Source organism: Glycine max, chromosome 19 (genome assembly GCF_000004515.6).
Source record: "Glycine max cultivar Williams 82 chromosome 19, Glycine_max_v4.0, whole genome shotgun sequence".
In the NCBI taxonomy this organism is placed as follows: Eukaryota; Viridiplantae; Streptophyta; class Magnoliopsida; order Fabales; family Fabaceae; genus Glycine; species Glycine max.
The window spans coordinates 47,912,427-47,930,168 of record NC_038255.2 but is presented as its reverse complement, the minus strand read 5'-3'; the positions used below and the strand labels follow the sequence as shown (position 1 = coordinate 47,930,168).

Sequence of the window (17,742 nt, the reverse complement as noted above, 5' to 3'; positions counted from 1 at the left end):
AAAAGTTGTCAATGCATGGGTTGGTTCTTCCTACAAGGGTTTCATTTCTCTCTTTAAAATTTATCATCCGTGGACCGTGGTTTCTTCTTCTAAAATAGATAATTAATTATTTGAGTTCTATTAATTGATATCAGGACTAACAACGTAACGAACTGAGCTGGCTGCTGAGGTGTGCTCAACTAATCTTGATACACGTCAAATCATACACCTCATTTATTAGACTTTGGTGGGGTAATTATTTGTGAACAATGTGCATTGTTTGTTTAAGTAACCAACATTATGTTTTTTAATGCCTCAAATATGCATCCACTAGGGTTAGTCTATTAGTGGAGGATTTGGATAATATGTATGAGATCATAAGTTTTAACATTAGTGAGATCGTTGTACACAAAAAAAAGGCCTCAAATATATTAACTAATGATGATTTAACTATTGGTTAGTAACTTAGAATAGCCTATGAATTGGTTAAAAAACTGGCTTTAAAAGATGTTTTAGTTCATTAGTCAATAATTAACATTGTTAATTGACAAGTGACTTGTAATCGAGTGATGTAGGTAACATAAGTGCCGTTTTAGGATATACTGGTTTTTATAAACATTATAACAAACTAAATTGTGTAGTTAGAAACTTTTTACTTGTTCGTAAAAGCTGTTTAGTGGTAAGAATTTTCAATTGGACTTACCTCAACCCAGCTGATGAGAAAGTTTTCTTAGGCCTATTTGAGAACTGTCCTATCCTTTAAAAATAAATAGATTTAAGACCAAAACTTCCTCTAAACTTCCTGGATTTTATCCTAAAATAATTACTCTATGGACAAACACGCACCATTGAATAGACAGGGCAAAAAGCCCTCATGTATAACTTCCTCTATGCATTTAGATATTTTCAGTGTGAGTGTCCACTACATTTTCTCCTCGTCTGAAAATGCTAGTAGCAAGATGTGGAAGCATTTTGGGAAATACTTGGCTACACCTACCCTTTGTATCTAGACTGAAACAAAATGACAACTCTTTAGGATCGAGGGATGTGCAAAAAAATGGTAGTGAATAGTGTATACAGAGTTGTTTCTTTTATGGTGGTGGTTGTTGGCTCTTTTTGGTGTACCTTGTATGTCTAAGACTTTTCTAATGAGATCAACTATGTATTGTTGATCTAACATAAATGACCATCTAATTTGCTAAAACCCACCTAAGCCATTTATGAGTAGGTCAACAAATTATATCAGGAGTCTTTAGTATCAGTTTTATCATTGTAAAAGCAAAAGGAAGCATCTGATTATTCACATCCTTATTAATTGTTATTAATAATTGGCCACCATAAATATCTTTTGGAAAGCATTCATCCCATCCAATTAACGGCCTACATGTACTCACAAGTCACAAATGCAATCTTACAAGCTTCAAAACACACGTATTCTCTTAAATATTGAACCCGGCCTTACTTTCCATACCACAATTATAACAATATTATTGGGATCATTACATCTTAATTCTTCAGCACAGCTCCTCAAGTGATTGTATTGGCCACTTCTTGCCCTCTGTATAAATTAAAGTGTCTTCCTCTTAGCCATATAAGCTTTATGCCCACTCAACACAACCCCCATCTTTCATTGGCCTCTGCAATTACTTCTTTTATCTTCATATTTTAATTTATACATAAATTAATTTTAACTTACGAAATAATTTATTTCATTTTATTTTCTTCAGGTAAAAATGTTTATGGAGAAATTTATCAAACATGATTTATTTAAATGCAAACCTATTTAGAATGATTTGTTTAATCACGGGCTTAAACAAACTATTGTAGACAATGTTGTCAGATTGGTTCACACATGACATACCTATGATGCAATAATTTAAATTCATAAAAGTAGGGCGATTCAAGGACTTGAAAGGTCTAAAATAAATTTAAGAATAAAACCTTTTATTTACTCATAAAATAGTTTATTAAAATTATTACTGTTTTATTTAAAATTAATTTTTTGGGTTTTTTGTGATGCAAAATTATCGATTAAATTGTCATAATTAATTTCATTTAACATTTCTTTTTTAATAGACAATAAAGAGAAATTTTTTTAAGTTTCTTTAACTATTAACTGTTAAATCTCTTTTTTCTAAACAAAGTTATAATATTGGTGAAAAGTTGTTGCTCATTAATTGTTACATACGATACCAATAAAAAATTAACAGTTACTTATAATATTTTAATTAAAATTTATTTTCAAATATAATTTTACAATAATTTTTTTAAAACTTATATTAGTACTAAAAAAATTTTGCAGACTTTTTTTTTTTGGGAACCTTAAACTTTTGTTTCGGCTGCTTAGGCCTTAAGCCGGTCTGAGTAAAAGAAGAATAACGTTTTATGATGAGTTATACATAAATTCTCATCTCAAAGGAAAATGAAACCTCTAATTAGTTCGACAACGTTTCATGCAGGCAAATTGACCCATTGGGGGTTTTATTACAAACTATTTTCTGAAATGGGGTTGTTTGTAAAGATTTTCCAATGGGGGGCTGTTTTGTACGTGGAAAATGCCACCATGCATGCATATCGCCAGCATGAATGACATGTCTATGTCGCCATTAGGTCTGGCGATTTGACTTTGACGCGAAGAAGACACAGACTTGTGTGCAGAAGAGATATGTAATGCGATTTTTTTTAAGAAAGAAATATGCTTAAAAAAATGTCATATAAAAAAGGAAACATTAAAAATATGTTTTTTTTAAGAAGGATATACGCTAAAAAAACGTTATTTGATTTAATTGCTATAAAAAAGGAAACATTGGAAATACGCTTTTTTTAAGGAGGAAATACGCTTAAAAAAAGCGTCATTTTATTTAATTGCTATAAAAAAAAGGAAACATTGGAAATATATTTTTTTTAAGAAGGAAATACGCTTAAAAAATGTCATTTTATTTAATTGCTATAAAAAAGGAAACATTGGAAATACATTTTTTAAGAAGGAAATATGCTTAAAAAAAACATCATTTTATTTAATTACTATAAAAAAGGAAATATTAGAAATACGATTTTTTTAAGAAGAAAATATGCTTAAATAAAATGATGTTTTTTTAAAAAGGAAATACGTATCATTGTTCAAAATATAGAAATACGTACTCTTTTTTATTTAAGCGTATTTCCTTCTTTATAGCAATTAAATAAAATGACATTTTTTAAGCGTATTTCCTTCTTAAAAAAATATATTTCCAATGTTTCCTTTTTTATAGCAATTAAATAAAATGATGCTTTTTTTAAGCGTATTTCCTCCTTAAAAAAAATATATTTCCAATGTTTTCTTTTTTATAGCAATTAAATCAAATAACGTTTTTTAGCGTATTTCCTTCTTAAAAAAGGCATATTTTTAATGTTTTCTTTTTTATAACAATTAAATAAAATGACATTTTTTTAAGCGTATTTCTTTCTTAAAAAAAATCGTATTTTCAACATATCTCTTCTGCACACAAGTCTGCGTCTTCTTCACGTCAAAGTCAAATCGCCAGACCTAATGGCGATATAGACATGCCAAATCGCCAAAAGGAATGACGAGTCCCCTCCCACCTGCATCTCGCCATTCATGCTGACAATATGCATGCATGGTGTCATTTTCCACGTACAAAACAGCCCCCATTGAAAAATCTTTACAAACAACCCCATTTCGACAAGTTCCATGCATACCACAAACAATATTTCTGATACCACGTCTTATAATTAAGCCAACCGTTGGAGGCAACAATTATTGGTCGAACACTGCAGGTTGGGATCAACACGCAAGCTGTCCCTGTAGCCTAGCTAACGTGGTTGCGTTTTATGTGATAGTAATATTTAATTCAATTTTACATGTTTAGTTAATAATGTATTTCAATTTTATAATTTTTTATTAATGTATTCGAGATAATAGGTTGCATATAAATAAATATTTAACAAGCTTTGAATTATTTAATTGAATGAAAAATATTCATTTAGTAAAACAACGAAATGAGTATTAAATTTTGAATATTAAAATTAATTCATCTATTTATTTATAAATAGAAGAGATGAAATTACAATAATGCATATGTCATATCCAAATTTTTTTAGTAAAAATTAATTTTCAGTTAAGTCGGTAAATATTTTACATTGATAATATTCATTTAGTAAAACAACGAAATAAATATTAAATTTTGAATATTAAAGTTAATTCATCTATTTATTTATTTATAAATGGGAGAATCAAATTACAATAATACATATGCCATATTCAAGTTTTTTTTATTAAAAATTAATTTTCAGTTAAGTCAATAAATATTTTATATTAATAATATATATATATATATATATATATATATATATATATTTAAAAAAAATAACCTCTCATCAACCATCATACTATTCAATAAATTTTAATTGAATAGTTATATTTTAAAACACACCATATTAAATTGAAAGTTACATTTAAATTATATATATATATATATATATATATATATATATATATATATATATATATATATATATATATGTTTGTATTAGTCTAACGTTATTTCACATCTCATTCATATAGGTAAAAGTTGCCATAATATATACTTTTTAAAATATATATGAATAATTTGATTGCATTTTTATTTTTGTTCAATTTTAATAAAATTCGAGACAAACAAACTAAGATAACGTGAAGTTATAATTTAATAGTTATTTTTACGTGAAAATTTATAATTTAATAGTTAAATTGATAAAATTCGCATTATTATTAATTTTGACGTGTAAAAAACTGTTCATGTAGAATTTATTTTTGAAATCTCTAAAATTATATCTTTACTTTTAAATAAATATTTTTTATTCTATAAAAAAAATATACTCTTATATTGTAGACTAGAATAGAAATTTGAGAGAGAGAGATTTTACTCTCCTCATTGTTTCAATTATACATTTTCAACATTTTTTCCTTCTCTTTAATAAATGTACATTTTACACTGCTTTTACAATCAACTAAAATATTTCTTTTTCAACCACCTTAAATTTTCATTTTTAATTATGTTTATTTTTATTTTTTATTTTCTTAATCACGCATCTCTTTAAATTTACTTTCTTTTATATCTAATTCTAAATTTAATTTTAATAATTTTTTCTTAAAAAATGTCAATAATTAAAAATAACCTTATATAAAAATTTAAATTTTTATAAGTTTGAAATATAATTTTTATATAAAAATGTATATTAGTTTCAAATCTTAATTATAATATTATTATATATTTAAAATATTTGTTATAAATATTAATTATATAAATAGGTATTTATTTCCTAGAAAACACAAACTAAAATACTAATCGAACTAAATAAGTACTTATAAAAAATTTAGAAGGCTTTTGATTACAAAAATAATTAAGTTTTAACACACATTTTAATATAATATTTATTACTAAAACCAATTGATTTAAATACACAACTAAATCGAATTCCAATAACTTAAAATTAATTTTATCAGAATCTCTCTTCTTCTTTTTTATCCTAATCTAAATAATTAACATTTTGTCGCTTATGCTGCTCAAAAAACGCATACTGTAGCTTATTCGTGTGGGGATCATTTTCATCGGTAGTACATATCGGAGCAGTATATATGAGGCTGAAAGCATGAAACTGTGAAGTGTCAGATTCTAAAGCTGATATATTCTATTATCAGAAAATATATGCCATCTTTATGGAAAGGGTAAACCAACTTTACACTCGTCTTTAATTAACATCTCTAATCTAATTTTGTTACAGGAATAGTTTTCCCTTCATATACATTTTTATCTATTTTTGTGGAAAAATGAAAGGGGTAGCTAGTGTAGGAGTACTAGTAGAGGTGTGGTGGTGTTGAAAGGAAATCTGACTTGGTGGCGCTAGCTTTGTTGCATTTCCATGTAGAGAATTAGCTAAATGTTCTGCCAAGTTGGTGGTAGCTGCAGCTGTGGTGGTGGTGTTATTAGCCAAGTGTGATTGTGTGGCAGAATTTCCAATGATAGGGAAGAAAGGTGCATGAGGCATTGGCATGGGTGGTATTTGGTTTGGGGAACCAAACATCTGAATAAGTCTGTTGTCTGTGATAGCAGAAAGTGGTGGAATAGGTAGCTGTGGTGGCCTGAATCCCATCATGAGTGGCCATAACCCACTTCCCATTGACATTATCTGCATCATTTCATTTCATATATTTAACACATTCATTCATTCAAATTCTAATATTTGTAAATTAAGGCCAAGTCTAGGAAAACATATATAATTTGTACAACAGAAATGTTGGACCTGAAAATTTGCCTGTAACTGAAGCTTTAGGGTCTTCAGATAGTCGATGGCATCGTCTAGCATTGATGCTTTGTCCACCTAGAGACATGTACAAGACACTACTTAGTGAAAAACAAGTGCAAGAAAGTTTAACTAGAAAAACTAGATATACTGCTTAATTACAAAGTTGGTAATAACGAGAACTTATTAGATAGTCTGAGACTATTATATATTCATCTATCTTCTTGGCTAATCTCTACAAATATGTACGTAGTCGCGTTTTTTAATTTATAAGAAATTAAGAATCAACTTGACTACATATCAAAGTAGAGATTAGTCAGAATCATGATAATAAAAAATCATATAATAATTTAATTTCTAGCTGGTAACACAGTAGCATTCACTCAAATTAACGCACATACCTTATTACAGTTGGGAATGAGGTCTTTCAATGTACGCATCTTCTTGTTGATTTTTTCTCTTCGCTTCTGCAAAACATCCACGACTACTTTTAGTTACACGGAATTAGTTAACACATATACGAGCTCTTCATCTTTATTTTATTTTTTCTCAATATATTTTTGAGGGTAGTGTGCTTGATGGAATCTACTACTTTATCATCTCCTAAACATTTTCCTCACCTTCTCAGATAAGTTATGAACCTCAGGGTTCCTGCTTCTCTTGACTCTGTTACCCTCCCTATCTTGCTTTACCATATCTTCAGGCTCTCCATCATTCTGCATCAAAACAAATCCAGGTTCCATGTGAATGATGATAGCATACACGAAGGGCTAAAGAAGGTAAACACAACCTAGGGTTTCACTTCCACTTACATCACTTAAATACGTTGAGTCATCAGTGTCCTCATGTTTCCTGAAACCAAGGTTTGGGTCGTTGGAGGCTCCAAGAGAGCACACAGAAGAAGATGCTAGCAACGGTTCATGACACATGTTAATATTATTATTATTATAAGCTTTTGCTTTGGCTCTAAGTGCTTCTGAGGTTGAGGTTTGACCTTGGGATCTGTGAATTCCAAGAACACCACAGTTATGACCAGCAGCTTCAGAGTGTTCATCAACCGCTGGGGTTGGTAATTTTGTGCTTCTTTCAACAGTTAATGATGTTTGCTTCTGAAAACACTGTGTTTCTTTCGCTGATTTGTCAACCTTGAGCGCTTCAATCTCCTCCACTCTTGCTGGAGATGAATGATTTTTTGTCTGTTGAGTTGCACTGTTTCCCTGATAATTATTAGTAGTAGTAGTAGTAGTAGATTTGAGAAACACTGCAGGTATTGAAAAGTTGGAGAAGTTCACTTTTGCTGGTCTTGGTGTTTGGGTTGAATCGGTTCTTTGTTTCTTGAGCGGAGATGAAGGTAAGCACTGTTGTAAGTGACTATTGCCTGTGGTAACGGGCTTAAGTAAGTTTGCAAATTCTTCATGAAGCTTGCAGGAATTCTTGCTTTGGGAGGATTGACACGAATCTTGGCCATTATTGCTTTGGTGTGAAGAGCTCATGTCAGAGTCCCTTTGTGGTAGAAAGTGATCTTCAAGTGAGTATAATGGGTTTAACCTAGTTCTTTTGTTAATGCTGGCATCTTCATGTATTCTTTCCTCGTTTGTCTTTCGTGATCTGTTTGATGATGAACCTCCTCGTACAACAATCTCACCATTTTCCCACACCAGCTCAAGGAAATCATTGTCATTACTGAAATAAGTAAATCACCTTCTTAGATTAAAATCAAATAAGGAAAAGATAGCAAGGATGAAACACCCTTGAATATATTATACAAATATTTGTAATAAGAATTTAATACAATTAGTACTTACATGGAGGCTACATGGGAGGAGCTTCTTGTCATACCAGAACGGGTGGAGTCAAACATCTTCTGAATCATCATTTGCTTGAAGGAAATTAATTAAGCTAAACAATTGAGCTTGAAATCCTTCTTTGCCTTTGCTTCTAGATCTATGTTGTTTCTGTGTGTGTGGCAGGTAAATAATAGTAGTATTCACTTCCTAGCTAGCTCCTTTTTGTGAGACCCAATAACGCATTTGAAGCTAGCTAACAGATTAAGATTAAGTTCATGTGATCACGATTTGGCACTGTGCACGCACGAATTGTTGAACCCTTTATGCAAAGTAGTAGTACTCAAATAATGGAGATCGCAGTCTGGTGGTTGTTTCTTGTACGAAAGAAAAATCTTGGGGGTGAGGGAATTAATGTATGGTTCTACGAATTAAGACGAATTGGTAATAAATGCTACTAGTCCATGTGGTCTTCGTTGGGGATGGCATACAAGTCATTTCACAATTTAATTCCTAGTACTCGGCGAAATAAATTTTCGGGGATTCCCTCAAAGGTGTCCACAAAATTCATGCAGTTCTCTTTTGTCATTTTATATTATACTGATTAGGTGTCAATCAAGAGAAAGGGGGACCAGCTGCATCATATCCTTCTTTTGCTAGTTCTCAACATTTTTATTCCCCCATTTACCTAATGATGTGATATATCAAACAAATTACTTGTTCCTATTTCTCCTTCAATATGACAGACTATGTTCCTACATAAAAAAGGAGATATTTAAATTAAATACACACATTATTTTTTCTCTCTTTTTTTATAAATTAAAAAAAAAGTAATTGTTTTGTTTCTTTTTAAAACAAACTGAATCACGCATGCACAGACACGATATCTTGATTATATTCCACACGGACTGAAATCAGATGCTTTTGTTTCGTGTCCCCCTTCTCATTTTTTTCACTAAAAAATTACTTGTGGGGTAAAAAAAATTACATTCTGTTGTAATATATATATTTTTTTTACCGAAATGTTATCATTATTTTATAATTAAGGGAAAACATGAAAGGGGATAAGCAAGACAATATAGAAGATCTAAATTTTATAATTAAGGATAAAGATCTATAGGTTCCCGACATGATCACTTGTGGAAGATGAGATCTATGGATGAGTTTATGAGAGACACATCTATTTTAAAGGGATTGTTGATGATAATAACCCCACTACATGGAATCTAAGGTTTTGGTGGCGGGTGGGGCCCACGGTGGGGGTGTGTTGGCATGCTTAGAGGACACTCCAGCACAAGCATCTAAGTGGAGGGGTGAAGAGTAGGCAACAAAAGAGTCACAGCCTCCCTCATGCATCATGTCTGATTTTCAATATTAGGAAGAGAAAAATATGTGAGTGGACTCCCACTTTCACGTGAAGCTCACAATGGATTCACGTGTCACGGTGTACTCTTGTCGGTACTTTTCGTATTCATCAATATATCTATAATCTTTTCTAGATACACTCAAGGAAAAAATTTAGCAAGAGGACGATGCAATGCAACAACCACACACCCCGAAAATGACACACAAAGTTCCGGACACCATAACACTTAACGGACGTGAGGATAACATATTAAAGATGTCCATTATACAAATCATGTTTGTTTTGTAGAACGAGATTGGATAATTTTTCTTGAAATTATTGGGGAGATGAAAAGAAATTAAAATATTAAATAAATTAAGTTTTGTCATAAGAAATAAAAAAAATTGGAAGAGAGTAGAGTGCGTAATATTATACACAACTTAAAATAATACACATGCAAAAATAATATATATATACGCGCGTATATATATATATATATATGTATGTGTGTGTGTGTGGTGATTTAGCCTCATTATTTATTAAATAAAAGAAGTAAAACAGTGGTTCTGTTCTCGAAAACCTAAACATACTTATCAAATCTCTTTAAATTTTGTGTGTTTGTGTGATTTCTTTAATTTCTTTATAATTTCAATTTGATGTTATTAACATAAATAAATAGCATTTAATCCCTTTAGTTTTTACTTTCTACTTTCACTTTCACCGTCATGAAATAAATTGATTGTCCGTCGTCGTCAACAGCTTTGTATTAGGCATTTTCTGGGAAGTTGATTTGCCTACTACAATTTAAGTCCAACGAAACATCATATCACTCCTTTCTGATTTCAGAAAGTTCTCGATCTCTTTTCCCAAAACTCTTGATTGAAAATTAAAAAAAAAAACACATTCTGAAATGTTTTGTCATGTTTAATAGGCATAATAATGACGTTTTGATAATAATAAATAAAAGTTTATAATATCTTGACCATAATTTTTTTAGATGTAATTTACATCATTTAACTTTTTAATTAATTTTGTATAAATTATGTTGTGTTTGTAGGTTATTCCAAAATGTTTTATCTCTTATATTTGGTTAATTTAGCTTAGCTTTTTAAGTGTATGTATGCTAATATATATTTTTAAGAGAGATAGAAACAGGCAAGAAGGAAAAAATAAAAGGTGCCCATGCAGTGTAAATAGTCCAATTCCCTCCTATTGGGCTAGAAAAAAACTTACGAGATGCAAATATAATTTGCTCTACAAATAAAGATGTTTTGTGATCTCCAAGAAGAATATTTCAAATACACACTCTTCTCCATTTCTAAAAGAAATACATGATAGAAAAATTAGGTGATATATATATATATATATATCTTCTTTTGGATTTTTTAAAATCTAAGTCATGTTTCTTTGTTTATATGCGACACTTGTGCTCTATTTGGTTCTGAGGAAAAAAATAGAATAGATCGAAATAACATAAAGATAATTAGAGATCGAATTAAAGAAAAAAGTCAAATGTTGGGAATGTTGGGTTATTTGGTTCAAGAAGTGAGAAATAGAATTATAAAATTGCTTGAGATGAGAGGATTTAAAAAATGTATGAAAATTACTTTTACACCCTTAGCATAACAGGAATATAATCAATTAATTTGTTAATATACTTAATTAAGATATTTTTAGTCGGTTATATATGCCAATAATCAATTATTGAAACTGACACACGAATATAAAACATACAAATTGAGTATAGCAGACCAATAATCGATCATAAAATTTAAAAAATTAAATTTATTTAAGTGGATCATCTTTTTATCCTCCTTCTATACCAAAAAAATAGAAAACTGGATCAGCTTTTTCACTGAAAGAAATACAACAACGACATAAAGGTTAAAATATATAAACCTCATATTTTACTTAAGTGAAATTACTTCATGTAAGGGAGATAAAGTTTCAATGTACCATCCAATAAAAATAACTTTTCCACATATCAATTCAACAAACTCTCTCACATAAATGTATCATATAAGCATGACAACAAGATAAAGATATAAGTCAAATACGACTTTGATTCTTCCTGTCTTCATTATCGTAAAAAGTAAAACATGTTCAGATATAAAAGAGTTTAAAACTTTAATACTCATTCTGATTCTTGTTGAGTTTTATTGAGTTTGGGGATATAATTCTAATTACTTATATATTAAGCTATTAATTATATTTTAATTCAAACAATATATAAAAGTAAATAATAATAAAGAAATTAAAGATAAAGAATTAAGAATTAAATTATATTTGTAGTTAAATATATAATTTTAATTTTATTATTTAAATTATTTTTCTATTAAACTAATTAATTTATATTGTTAAAAATTATAAAAAATAAAATAAAATAAAATTTTAACAACAAAATTCTTTGTAAGTGTGTGTTGTAACAAAAAATTATAAGAAGTAATGTAAAGATGGTAGGTGCGGGTAAGGGAGTAATTAGATATTCATCTTCTTTTTAAAAATTTGGATAGTATTCATACCCGGTTAAAATAGTTATTCCTGGTCAAGTTGAAGGTACATGCGATCCATCGCATTTCATAGTACACCAAGTTTGTGACGATTAAGAACTATTGACATTCCACATCAACTCATGAATGTACTCATTCTTTTCTTCTTCCCTTTTTTTTAGATTTCTTTTCCAATTAATCTAAAGAAATATATGGATAAATTGACAATTGAGCATACACTTCATACTAAGGTTGTTCAAGTCAGCTATACTGTCCCATGAAAGACTTGGCTGCATCATATACTGCATTTTAAGAGGTTAATAATAAGAAATTAAGTAAACTCTCAAATTTTAATTCAATTAATTTGTTGTTATAATAAACTCAGTTTGATGCGTGTGAAAGAGATAGGAATCAAAAAGTGGAAATAGATGAAAGTTAAAAATTAATTGCGTTTGTTAGGGGTGAAATATGGGTGAAAGATTAAAAAAAAAAAAAAAAGTGATCCCCACGTGACAGACTTTGGGTCCAAAATTGAGATGAAAAAAAAAATGAAATACACGGTATAAAAAGAAAGAGAAACCGTGATGCATTGAGTTGACAAAAATAACCTTCTTTATCTCTTCATGAAATGTATATACCTATGTCTCTTACTCTCTTTGTGAATAGCTTTCTTCTTATTTTTCTTTGTTGTTTGCTCCCTCCTAGTTTCAGTGCCGCTTTTAACAAAATTTGGTTCCTGAAGTAGTATATAATTGATTATGTCTATCGATGTCTAAGGTATAATCGATTATATGTCCAATGCAAAAAAAATAAAATTGCTTTGAAAGTGGCATATAATAAATTATCCATTAGTCATAATCGATTATAGGCCTATGTCATAAAAAAAGGCTTTGTTGTGAAAATAAAGGGGAAAAACATGTATTTCACAAGGAGTGTATAATAGGAATTGTGTTAATCAAGTTATTTTTTATTTTTTATCTACAAATCGACTTAAATTTAATTATTTTATATCTTTTTCACTGTTTTTCACCTCAACTAAACAATCTTACTTTCAATTTTATTTAACTTCTTTTAAAAAAATCATTATTTATGTTTTCATTCTTCACAACCAAACACTACGTAAGTCTTGCATACATATACATACAAGGAAAAATCCTTTAAAATTAGGGTAAAAAGGAGAAAATTTGGCCAAAATCACGCAATGCATGGGACAGAGTAGTGCATTTTACTCAAGAGGTTGTTTTTATATCAAAAAGTGCATTCCTTTGTAAAATTACATATTATTTATTTATTTTTATCAACTTTTAGTCTTTTACACTGCATCACTATCGTTGTTAAACTCTTTTTTTTTTTTTGTCGTATAAAGGGGCCTATACTGAGGCTTCTAGATTAAGTATGAAAGCAGCATTTGATAAAGTTTGGAGGCTGGAGCAAAATTGAGGTAGAATTAATGGTGGTGATTTCCAAACATTACGCAATAGCCTTTGCTGTGAAGTTTGTTGATTTTTTCACTCTTAAATTGATTATCAGAATCAAGTGTCACCAAAGGACCTTACCAACTTTCTACAACGCAGGCCGGACCTGAACTGCCTGCAGTTGAAAAGCAATTACAAGATCCTACACTTACAATCCAAAGTTTTTTTTTTACTTAAATTGTTTAATTTATATATTTTATTTTTAACGGTGGAGATTTCATGCTGTCACCGCTGGAGCCTATTCTAATATAAGTTCTGAATCTCTATTTCATTTTTTTAAACTTTTTTAATTGTAAAATTATTGATAAATTTTTATATATCAGAAATTTTAATATTTCTCTGTCAACGAATAATATAACTAATTTAATTAATTTATGATGCAATGCAGTTGAGCTTAAATGAGATTTAAATATATGTGTTTTTTTTTAAAAAAAATTAGTGATAACAAAATTACAAGAATTGTCAATAATGTTTTATATACAATAATGCATGCACATGGAAAAGAATATAATCCTTTAACGTAGTGTAACATTTATAATTAAAAGGAAATAATCTATTGATACAGTATAATGCTTCTCCTAAAATTATTATAACAAGACTTATTATTTAATTATTAAAGTCAACAATTTTTTTTTATAAAAAAAATAGGCCTCCAAAATTTGGGGTCTTAACCAAGTTCCTTGACGGCCTAAAAGTCTAAAACCATCCACGGCACTGCTACAGGTTACTCTTAGTTATCTTATAATACTATTGCTCTATTTGCTTTACCACTATTTTTAGGATTGATCTTGCTAGTATATTGTGTTCCTGTTAGCAGTTTAGGCAACCATGTAAAACTATCTTGGAAGTCTTCAAATATTAGTAGATTGTAAAGTGGAAAGTAAATCTATGAAACTCGAAAAAGAGTCCTTTCTGGCAGAACAAAAAGTATTGTCACGACCTTCTCAAGTGAAGATTATATCAATTATCTATGAAGTTTATGTTTCATTAATGGACTTTGAACATGGGCCATATGACCGATATGACGTCGTGTGTGGGTTGATCATGCTCATTACTTCCTGCGCCTTCTTTTTGCTTCTTGCACCACCAAAAGAGACTCCAAAAGACAAAACTACCCCTCATCAAGCACCCCTATTACCTAATGACCATTTGCGAAAGAGTATTGTATTCCGATTTTCATATTCCAAAATAACTATTCCGAAATAGCTATTCCGAAATAGGAATAATTAAGTAATTTAGAAACTTGTTTTGATATACCTATTCTGAAATATAAAAATCATATTTCATAACAGTTATTCTGAAATAGTATTATGACTATTTAAATGAATCAAATTAAATACCAATTTATTCAAACATTCTACAGCATACTTATGGATTGATATCCTTTTATTTTCATTTCTATTTTATTGATATAAAAATTTTATTTTATATTTCTAAACATTTATATAGGTTATTTTTATCATTTTAAGTCTTTTGTAAACAATTTAATCCAGGATAAGAATGATTATAAGACACCAATCTCTTATGTAACAAGAGTATGTTGTCATTAACCCAAAGGCTGGCACAATGGTGTAAGACCTTGTTGTATCCACGCGTGGGAGAACGATTTATTTAGTACAGTAGTCCATGTTTGATAATCTTTGTGTGTAAAATTTCTATGGGTCAACAACAATCACACACCACAAGCGAAATTAGTCTCTGGTTTAGTGAATTGGGAACATCTATGATCTTTAACACAAGACAAAAAGAGAGAGAGTATGGTGTCGGGATTTTAACCAAAAGGGGATAATTCCATTTGAAATTTACCCAATGGTGATATTTTTGGAATTAATTCTCAAATAAGAGTAAGTCGTAAGGATTTCTATGACTTTTGGGTATAAAGTTGTAAAAAAATTGACGACTTTGATCTTTTTTTTTAATAGTGAAGTCATAAAAAATATAATGACTTTAGTTTTTAATTTTAATTTTTTTATATATAATGATAAATTTGACGGCTTTAAAGTCGTTTTAATTTCTATGGCTTCTCTATTTTTTAAATAGTTTTTGTTTCAATTTTTATTTATATTTTTGTTACTGATATTAACAAATAATATTCACTTAATATTAATGTTTTTTAATATTTTTAATTAGTTTTTACATTTATCATTAAGTAAATTGATAAGTTTGTACAGTATTATTAATTAATTTTATTTGATAAAATTATTTTAATATTAACAATAGAAAATAATTTAGTAATAAAAATAGTTATTAAAATAAAAAAAACAACATAATACATTAATATAAAATGAACAATACAAATTAAATACACATAAAATCGAAAAATAGAAATAATATTAGTTGTCAACTTGATTATATGGATAATTATTATGATTATGTCCTTTAGTTCTACACAATGAACATTTCTTAGGCTTATTTAGAATTGGTTTGTCATTCTCATTATGTATACGACTAGTGATTGACCTTCCTAATATGTCTAGTGTAACATCCCTGATTTTCAACTCGGCTCTCATATTATGATACTTCACGCGGTGACACTTTACTCAACATCCTTATTGGTCAGAACCCTCCGTAAGTAGCTCTTTCCAAGACCTAAAAAATCAGCTCTACCTACTCCAAGATCATTGATTGACCCCACAAATCAACACGAGACTTTTCATCGTGCTTTGTCCTCACTTACATGATTTTCGGAGAATTTTTGAGAAGGTCACTCATCCCATAACTACTTAAAGTTAAGCACGCTTAGCTATGAAGTTCTTAAGTAACGGGTTACCGAAAAGTAGATATATCTTATTGGTATAGGTAGTATCAATTAATTTCTTTAAGTCATCCTCAACTGTACATTCTCATATCTATACAACCCCTGGATCCTTTTCATTCTGGTGTGATTCGATCGAGGTGCTACATCTTGTTGCTTTGAAGGATCAAGCATAAGATATGGACCCAAATATTGAGGCCATTTTTCTTCGCTTCCAAGGTGAAGTTCACCATGGTATTTTGTGTGAAAATTCAGAATACATGCTATGATATATACACTGAATTAGATGATATATATCGCGTGAAGGGACACCATTTCATAAATTATTGTTATTGTTATTCATTTTTTTTCTAACTTGTTAATTCTTAATTTTCAGTATTATCCTTTTCATCACCACCATTAATCACATGCTGGACCTAGTGTACCTCCTGTACGTGTTTCTGGATATATGCCTCAACATCATCAATCACATGCACACTCTATTTATCAATCAATGGACTTCTTTGGATATATGCCTTAATACTCATTACAAGTTTCTTCTACCTCAAATGTTTTTGAAAGACATTCACAAATGTTTGTTACCACTTTCAACGCTTTGCCATTTTGCATACAATCTACCACCATTAAACTCTTGTTATTGTCCATCATTACCTACTTAAATGCATGACATAGGTCATGAGAATGAGGAGAAAGATGATGATAATAACAATAATAATGATGATGGTCATGGTGATGATGTTCCTCAATAACAACAAACAATTATACATGATCATCTTAGAACAAAAGGTCGTGAAACAGAAGGACAACAACCACAAAAAAAATCAAGTACAACAAGATGAAAGACTATAATGCATATTCATAAGAACTTGTTATGAGACATCATCTCACTATTAATATTTTTCTTTAACAAATTTATGTGTAGTACTTTTTTTATTTAAATTTAAGTCTTTTGTTTACATAATTTTTTTCTAATTTACAAAACAAATAATAATCGTTAAAATTTTTACGACTTTATATAGATAATTAATTTTTTTAGCACAACTTTAAAGTTGTTAAAATTTTTATGACTTTATATAAATAATTTTTAAAAAATTAAAACATTTGAAGTCGTTGGAGTTTTTACGACTTCACTATTTTAAAAAAAGGTCGAAATCATGAATTTTTTTAAGACTTCATACTCGTAAAAATCCCTACAACTTACCTCTATTAGAAGTTAATTTGAAATATATTCCTATTTGATAAATTCCAAATAAAATTATCCCATTTTGGTCAAAATCCCGTATGTTGTCATTCAATTTTAATTTGTATACCATTACAATTAGTTAGGTGACTAGGATAGATTTAAAAATAGGAATCAATGAAATGAGTACTTTATGGGGAAGCAACCAACATTAGAAATTTAAAGAGGTGTTGCCCCGTTATTGTTCCACTATTCGACTTTGTACGGAGAGACTATGAACTGGAATGAACTCAATTGCTAAAGCCTAAAGGGGGTTAACAAAGACGACGGAGACGCCAAGTATTGAAAAAATCAGGTGGTACATATAAAGAAATTGGACGATTTGGTCTTAACATGGTGAGACACATTTACTCCTGCTATTGAACAAAAGCTAGGGGAATGTAGGTTACACGC

General features: G+C 29.4%; 1 protein-coding gene across 1 annotated transcript; it reads right to left on the bottom strand.

The window, feature by feature from the left end:
* Nucleotides 1-5,624: 5,624 nt before the first annotated feature.
* PIF3 (bHLH transcription factor PIF3) lies at nucleotides 5,625-8,450 on the bottom strand. Its single transcript, NM_001353238.1, has 6 exons — nucleotides 8,067-8,450; nucleotides 7,074-7,944; nucleotides 6,882-6,977; nucleotides 6,663-6,728; nucleotides 6,262-6,339; nucleotides 5,625-6,147 (listed from the first exon to the last, which is right to left on the bottom strand). The coding sequence occupies exons 1-6, from the start codon at nucleotides 8,135-8,137 to the stop codon at nucleotides 5,773-5,775; spliced, it is 1,557 nt and encodes a 518-aa protein (NP_001340167.1). The 5' UTR covers nucleotides 8,138-8,450; the 3' UTR covers nucleotides 5,625-5,772.
* Between the last annotated feature and the right edge of the window lie 9,292 nt (nucleotides 8,451-17,742).

Excerpts from the sequence above, each read along its gene's own strand:
- PIF3 (NM_001353238.1), bottom strand. The coding sequence starts at position 8,137 with ATGATGATTCAGAAGATGTTTGACTCCACCCGTTCTGGTATGACAAGA. Across the intron at positions 6,978-7,073 it reads ACTCAACGTATTTAAGTGAT|AATGATGGAGAGCCTGAAGA; the intron begins GTAAGTGGAAGT and ends GTTTTGATGCAG. Across the intron at positions 6,148-6,261 it reads AGTTACAGGCAAATTTTCAG|ATAATGTCAATGGGAAGTGG; the intron begins GTCCAACATTTC and ends GAAATGATGCAG.